General features: G+C 41.9%; 1 protein-coding gene across 2 annotated transcripts; it reads right to left on the reverse strand.

Moving 5' to 3' along the window:
• Positions 1–2,560: 2,560 nt before the first annotated feature.
• LOC110530554 (zinc finger protein 544) lies at positions 2,561–6,833 on the reverse strand. 2 transcript variants are annotated; one of them, XM_021613735.2, is made up of 4 exons: positions 6,387–6,829; positions 6,169–6,287; positions 4,947–5,061; positions 2,561–4,739 (listed from the first exon to the last, which is right to left on the reverse strand). In XM_021613735.2, the coding sequence occupies exons 1-4, from the start codon at positions 6,598–6,600 to the stop codon at positions 3,616–3,618; spliced, it is 1,572 nt and encodes a 523-aa protein (XP_021469410.2). In that variant the 5' UTR covers positions 6,601–6,829; the 3' UTR covers positions 2,561–3,615. The 2 variants fall into 2 exon arrangements, with proteins under 2 accessions (XP_021469410.2, XP_036842096.1); XM_036986201.1 differs by lacking the exon at positions 6,169–6,287 and having other exon boundaries at positions 6,694–6,833.
• Positions 6,834–8,229: the final 1,396 nt, after the last annotated feature.

Raw genomic sequence — 8,229 nt, forward strand, 5'->3', positions numbered from 1 at the left:
CCCCACACCATGACTGACCCACCGCCAAACCGGTCATGCTGGAGGATGTTGCAGGCAGCAGAGCGTTCTCCACGGCGTCTCCAGACTCTGTCACGTCTGTCACATGTGCTCAGTGTGACCGTGCTTTCATTTGTGAAGAGCACAGGGCGCCAGTGTCGAATTTTCCAATCTTGGTGTTCTCTGGCAAATGCCAAACGTCCTGCACGGTGTTGGGCTGTAAGCACAACCCCCACCTGTGGACGTCGGGCCCTCATACCACCCTCATGGAGTCTGTTTCTGACCGTTTGAGCAGACACATGCACATTTGTGGCCTGCTGGAGGTCATTTTGCAGGGCTCTGGCAGTGCTCCTCCTCCTCCTCCTAGCACAAAGGCGGAGGTAGCGGTCCTGCTGCTGGGTTGTTGCCCTCCTACGGCCTCCTCCACGTCTCCTGATGTACTGGCCTGTGTCCTGGTAGCGCCTCCGTGCTCTGGACACTACGCTGACAGACACAGCAAACCTTCTTGCCACAGCGCGCATTGATGTGCCATCCTGGATGAGCTGCACTACCTGAGCCACTTGTGTGGGTTGTAGACTCCGTCTCATGCTACCACTTGAGTGAAAGCACCGCCAGCATTCAAAAGTGAGGAAGCATAGGAACTGAGAAGTGGTCTGTGGTCACCACCTGCAGAACCACTCCTTTATTGAGGGTGTCTTGCTAATTGCCTATAATTTCCACCTGTTGTCTATTCCATTTGCACAACAGCATGTGAAATGTATTGTCAATCAGTGTTGCTTCCTAAGTGGACAGTTTGATTTCACAGAAGTGTGATTGACTTGGAGTTACATTGTGTTGTTTAAGTGTTCCCTTTATTTTTTTTGAGCAATATATTTCTGATGCTTCTGATAGGGAATATGGAAAGATTTCTTCTCTGTGGAGAAAATAAAACAGTGTATATTTACATAGGTTTATTTATTTTCCAATTAAAAGTGAAAACAAGTGATAATAATTAATACAAGGAAGGAATTGATGCAGACTCGCATGCCCAAGTGACGATTAGAGTCTGCCTGATGTTGCAACAAACTAGCCAAGTCCGACCATCCTGATATCCTGAACATACAGTGCCAGACAAATGTATTGACACCCTTGCACTTTTCTGAAACAGTTTCCTATTTCTTCTAAAGTATTTAGTGTTTTAGGAAGAGGAAGGACTCCTAAGGATTCCTTATTTCCATGTTAGAAAGACATGTTTGTTCTACGGTACGGCGTAATTCTATGTTACATCAAACTTTATTTATAGAGCACATTTCTACAAGTGAATGCATTTCAAAGTTTTTAAAACAAAAAGTAAAATAATAAATAAAAATTACAAAGATAAAATAGATGATCTAGACAAATGGAAATGTTAAAATTAAACAGATCACATTAAAATAATAACAGGAAAAAAACAACAGTGAAACCAGAGAGACTGTTGGAAGGAAAATAAGATAAATAAAATTGAATAAAGCAAATAAAATTATATCAGGAAGATAAAATAGCACAATAAAATTACCCTAAATAAAAGCACAGATAGAAAGGTATGTCTTGAGCTCTCTCTTAAAAATGTCTACTGTCTCTGAGGCCGTCAGATCCTCCAGCAGGCTGTTCCAACAGCCCGGTCTCATAGACTAGACATAACATAGTAAATATACCTCCGGGACTCTCAAATTAGTATGATATGATTGGTTACACAAGACAGATGGTTACTTAGGGCAAAAATGAAAGTAGGGTGGTTTGTCGGGTGGATGCATAACGTTAAAGGTTGCACGTTTGAATCTTATCAAGGACAAGTTTAGCATTTTAGCAACGTTTTAACTACTTTTTAGCTACTTTGCATGTTAGTTAACCCTTCCCCTAACCCTTTTAGCTAACCCTTCCGCTAACCCTTTAACTTAACCCTAACCCCTAGCCCAGCTAATGTTGGCCAGCTAGCTAACGTTAGCCACCTAGCTAGAATTCGTAACATATTGTACATTTTGAAAATTCGTAAGATATTTGAATTGTAATTCGAAACATATCATATGAAATGGGTGATGGACATCCACAAATGAATACATACCATACAAAAATGTAACATATCATACCAAATGGAGTGTCTCAGATTTACCTGCAGAATAATATGAAATGCTCTTAGACCAGGTTGGTTCCAAAGGTACAAATGTTTTAAAACGTTGCATCCTGCTGAACGCACCCGAGAACAGCAGAGTGGAGAAGAGTCAGGATGTTATAGGATGAACAAGGACGGAGCGTTGGCTGTCGTGGTTCCGAAAGACAAAACTATGTTGAAAGGCTATGACATATTTCATGAACCAAAATAATATTATGAAAATATGAATGTGCATTTTGTTAAAAAGTGGGTGATCGGCGTCTTGAAGGGGAGGTTCCATATTCTTAATGGGCCACTTCCTCTTCAGTTTGTGAAGACTCCGCGGGACAAAATGGAAAACAGGGAGGTGGCCACAATTGATAAAACTGTACGTGTGTGCAGCTTTGACATTGTAATCTCCATTCTCATCGACACAACCTAATGAAACCATTCTGAAAATGTGGTATGGTATTTATTAAAGGATAGAAAAAAAGTATATAACTTGTTTGAAACACAACTGGCAAACAAAGACCATAAACTAGTTTCATGTAAACTTCCTTTCATGATATATTTCAAGTAACTATTGATGCATTATAGCTGATTTACATTGAGGTTCTTTACTTAGGGTTTTTAAGGCACATACATAAACACTCCCCTACTATTTATTCGGACAGTGAAGCTAAAACTTTTTATTTTGGCAAATTGACTCTTTCAATAAATATATGTTATTGAATATAGCATGGTTTTTATGATTTTGTGGTACAAACACACATTACCAGTTGGAAATACGTTGTTGAAATTAAAGTGAAGAGCCGTCAACAGTCAAACATGAAAACCATTTTACAAATCAATTTGGAGGAAAAGCTTGTCAAAATGTCTCAAATTACCTTCTGTAACACATTTTTACATAGAAAGTGTTACAGGAAAACTATGCAATTATTATCTATTTGATTCATCTGATTTGAGACAACATTAAAGAGTGACTGAACGCACTAATTCCACATTTCTCTGTTGCTCTTTTTAAGAAAAAACAGATTTCAGACTTGGGGTGAGGTTCGATGTGGCAGTTAATAATGTTTGTCCCCCATGAAACACCATAGGAACAATGCCAGTATTATGAATCTAAGATAGACTTCTTGAGTTAACTTGGACGTTTTTGACGAGGAGGTTTTAGTTGAGTAATTTTACTTATAGTTAAGATGTTTGGTGCTGTATTTCTCAAGTTAAACAAAGTGAGATGGGCAGGTGTGTCTGAAAAGCTGTGTGTTCTACGGTGGATTGGATAGACCACAATCACCACAGCTGTGTATCTGGTGTTAGTGGGCAAGTGAGCATTGGTAAAATCAAAACGCAACCCAAAAGTAAGTTCTGTCGAAAGTACTTACAAAACTCAGTTTTGGATGAGACTGAATTTATGAACACAATTATCCTATTTACAATTTGACAATAGAATAAATGTTTGACTCATCGGTGATACATAGCCTTTTTATATCAGAAGATGTTTATTGCCTTCAGTTGCGCTTTAAACCTGTGTGTGGATCCCCAGGGTATGCGGGTACCACGTATTGAGACACTGGACTCTCTCCTATGTGAGTTTTCTGATGTGACTTCATGCTAGAGCGCTGGGTGAAGCATTTCCCACACTGTTTGCACTCAAAGGGCTTCTCTCCGCTGTGGACCACAGCATGTCTGATCAGGTTGCACTGCTGGGTAAAACTCCTGCCACACTGTTCGCAGGTGTACGGTTTCTCTCCGGTGTGACTCCGGAGGTGTACTTTGAGCTGGCAGAAACGCTGGAAGCTCTTCCCACAAAAGGTGCAGCTGAAACGCCTCTCGGTGGTGGCGCCCGACCTCCACTGACTCCTCATTCTCTTCACCATGTTAAAACTACTGTGACTCAGGCTGTATCCAGAGAAGGTGGAGGTGGTGGCCATGTTTGACCCTGTCATGCACTCACTCAATCTCACTGTTGCTTCTGAAGCCCTGTATTGATGCTGCCTTGGCTGTAGAGCTAAACTATTTCCATCATTATTTGAGTTCAGCGTCTCGCTACTCTGTCCCTCTGGCATCTGTTGTCTAGTCTCATCAGCCAATGTCCTGACATGTCTTTTCATGTGTGCTGCTGCACTGAACATGTTAGCATGTGGTTTTCCTATAGAAGAGTGAAGCGATGGCCCTACATCATCTGTCATAGTAGGAACAGATGGCAGCCCACTATGAGATGGGAAAATTGAGATATTCTGAGAGTACTCTTCTGTGGAATGAAAGGAGAAATCTGGGTGGCAGATAGGGTCAGTGTCTCCGCCTGGATCCACAGAGGTCCACAGCTGACCATCAGACTCATCCATGACAAACTGGTCAGGTCCTGCCAGGGCTGTAGTCTGCCCCAGCTCCTCCTCTTTCTCATTCTTCACCATCACTAGCTCTAGTGAGTCCTCGTCCTTGGCTGGCCGGTGCTGCTCTGTGCGGAATACCTCTGTAGAAGCGAGCCGGGGTGTTCCTGGTTCCTCTGGACGATCAGAATTGGGGTAATGTTCCACTGAGTCTTCGGGAGACATGCTGGGTTGTGTGATGAAGTCCTCGTCACAGTGCCGTTGTTCAAAGGATGGTGGTTTCCCAGGCTTGGAACCAGACTCTAAAGATTTAGGGATAAAGATAAAAATAAACATTACAACAGACCCTTAACTGTTGCAAAACATGACTGCTTTAGACCTGACTGTGTGTCCGTGCTCTATGTATACCAGAACATAAAACACCAATGTAGCAATTTGGAACGTGCATACCACCACACCCACAGTATTCCATAGACAGACAGAGCAGTTCCCCTTATGGTCACACCCACCCTCTCCAGTGATCCTGATCTCTTCCTGAGCGTTAGCCTTCCACACGTCCTCTGCTGTCTCCTCATCTTTGATCAGTATGGGTTCAGTCTCCACTCTCTGCTCCACATCTGTAGGCTGTAACAGGGACTGAGGTTATTACTCTGGACACACCATTTCGAACACTTTTCATACTCATAATTCACACAAAAGCAATAAATTCTCCTGATATTCCAATAACAGAATTGATCCTAGAGGTCAGGGGCCTCATTTAAAACCATGCGTATGTACAAAATATACCCCAAAACATGCGTGGCCATTCATAAATACTTAACTTGGCCAGAGAATGTGCTCACCTTCCTGCAACATTTAGACCATGCCAATGCAGTTTCTATGTGGTTGAAGCATTGCATTGCAAGCACGCAAGTAGCCTAGTATTTCTTGCAAATGGGGGTTAAGATGGCCATGTTTTTTTCATAACAAATAACAGGTTAATAACAAGATACAATTGTTTGCCGTTAGTGAGAAGAGAACATCAATTTAGTTTATCTTTGTATTTTAAAATAATTAGAAATAGGCAATTGCCTAGGCTATTATGTATTTAATTTCAATGACCATTGCAGATGAAATGAATCACCTCTTCTGTGATGGTTTCATACTCATCAGGTAGCCTACAGGCCTACAACAAGTTAGATTCCATTCTCCCGGTCTCTCATTTAATTGGCCCACTTCACAGTAGTAATTAGATAAGCTATTTCAAGTATTTTGCTCCATGCCATCTGATCCAGAGCACAGTTTAACAATAGAACAAACGATTGTAGGCTACTTCTGTACGGTCTGAAAAACTGTAATTCAACATTTCTCCAGTAGACAAAATTTAATTTGTAACATAATAGATATTTTCATAACATTACCATAATAAATCCCTCTCCTTTTCTGCCCATGATGGGTTCATATTCATTAAGTATCCTAAAACAAATGACCATGTCATCTCTCATTTAATTTGGCCTCAGCATTCAGCATTCAGGGCTCAAACCACCCAGTTTATAATGCTCTCGATCACGCACTCACTGTTTCACGACGGGTCTGGTGTATACCTGGAAATATGCGTGGGCCAAGTTAATACATTTATATATGTTTGTATATGCGCAGTCTTGTCAGTAATGGCACACGCAGATAGTGTGAATGAATGCAACAGTTACGAGGCCCCTGGATTTCTGTAATTGTAAAGGTGTTGTATCACACCTGTGGCTGAGAGTCTTCTTCAACAGACAGCTCTTCGTCTCTCCACTGTGAGCTACTCTGCTTGTTCAAAACAATCTTGACTGGATATGAAGATCTCTCTGATGCCATGGGATAAAAAACTGGAAAACAATTGTATTCAGTCAAATATTCACTCGTGCTTTTCTTCAGTTGCTCCATGATGCAATCAAATGACCATGAATAACAACACATCTATATACCTTTTCTTCTGACTCGTCCTCGCGTCTTCTTCAACTCGCTCTCCATCATTTGCCACTTCCTTTTCAGTACATCAATATCTCGCTGGCTTTGGGTCATTTCCAAACGTATAACAGCACAGCTATCAGCTACACGTTTGTTTATTTCTGCTACAGCTGCTTTAGCTAATACCTCCATAACGGATACCAACTGTGCCTGAAAATTGCAGCTGGCCATCTTGTCCAGCCCAGTATTCTCTGTTAAGTAAATATGTTACAATTTTGTAGCTAGCCAATATGCAATAAATAATCAATTAATAAAAATTCTTACACTATGGCAAATGTTGATAGTAGTCCAATTTGGCATATGTAAAATATCGATTAAGGCCAACAATGTTTAAAGTAAGAGATGCGTGCGTAATCACACTTCCGTTCAACTCGTGACGTAAACATGCATTACCGTAAATATGAGACTGCAACAACCCTTAAAATTGGTAGAGTTTAGCGCTGGCAAGGCAATTTCTTCTTTTTTTTACGCTTTAGTCACACAGGAGCCATTTTGAAACGAAAACGAGGCGGAGGTGGGAAATACTACAGTCGTGGACAAAAGTTTTGAGAATGACACAAATATTAATTTTCACAAAGTCTGCTGCCTCAGTTTGAATGATGGCAATTTGCATATATTCCAGAATGTTATGAAGAGTGATCAGATGAAATGCAATTAATTGCAAAGTCCCTCTTCGCCATGCAAATTAACTGAATCCCAAAACAAAATTTCCACTGCATTTCAGCCCTGCCACAAAAGGACCAGCTGACATCATGTCAGTGATTCTCTCTTTACCACAGGTGTTTGTGTTGACGAGGACAAGGCTGGAGATCACTCTGTCATGCTGATTGAGTTCGAATAACAGACTGGAAGCTTCAAAAGGAGGGTGGTGCTTGGAATCATTGTTCTTCCTCTGTCAATCATGGTTACCTGCAAGGAAACACGTGCCGTCATCATTGCTTTGCACAAAAAAGGGCTTCACGGGCAAGGATATTGCTGCCAGTAAGATTGCAGCAAAATCAACCATTTATCGGATCATCAAGAACTTCAAGGAGAGCGGTTCAATTGTTGTGAAGAAGGCTTCAGGGTGCCCAAGAAAGTCCAGCAAGAGCCAGGACCGTCTCCTAAAGTTGATTCAGCTGCGGAATCAGGGCACCACCAGTACAGAGCTTGCTCAGGAATGGCAGCAGGCAGGTGTGAGTGCATCTGCACGCACAGTGAGGCAAAGACTTTTGAAGGATGGCCTGGTGTCAAGAAGGGCAGCAAAGAAGCCACTTCTCTTCAGGAAAAACATCAGGGACAGACTGATATTCTGCAAAAGGTACAGGGATTGGACTGCTGAGGGCTGGGGTAAAGTCATTTTCTCTTATGAATCCCCTTTCCGAATTGTTTGGGGCATCCGGAAAAAAGCTTGTCCGGAGAAGACAAGGTGAGCGCTACAATCAGTCCAGTGTCATGCCAAAAGTAAAGCATCCTGAGACCATTCATGCGTTGGGTTGCCTCTCAGCCAAGGGAGTGGGCTCACTCACAATTTTGCCTAAGAACACAGCCATGAATAAAGAATGGTACCAACACATCCTCTGAGAGCAACTTTTCCCCACCATCCAGTAACAGTTTGGTGACGAACAATGCCTTTTCCAGCACGATGGAGCACCTTGCCATAAGATAACTAAGTGGCTCGGGGAACAAAACATCAATATTTTGGGTCCATGCGGGTGGACAAACAAAACCCCACAAATTCTGACAAACTCCAAGCATTGATTATGCAAGAATGGGCTGCCATCAGTCAGGATGTGGCCCAGAAGTTAATTGACAGCATGC

Source organism: Oncorhynchus mykiss, chromosome 8 (genome assembly GCF_013265735.2).
Source record: "Oncorhynchus mykiss isolate Arlee chromosome 8, USDA_OmykA_1.1, whole genome shotgun sequence".
Classification (NCBI taxonomy): Eukaryota; Metazoa; Chordata; class Actinopteri; order Salmoniformes; family Salmonidae; genus Oncorhynchus; species Oncorhynchus mykiss.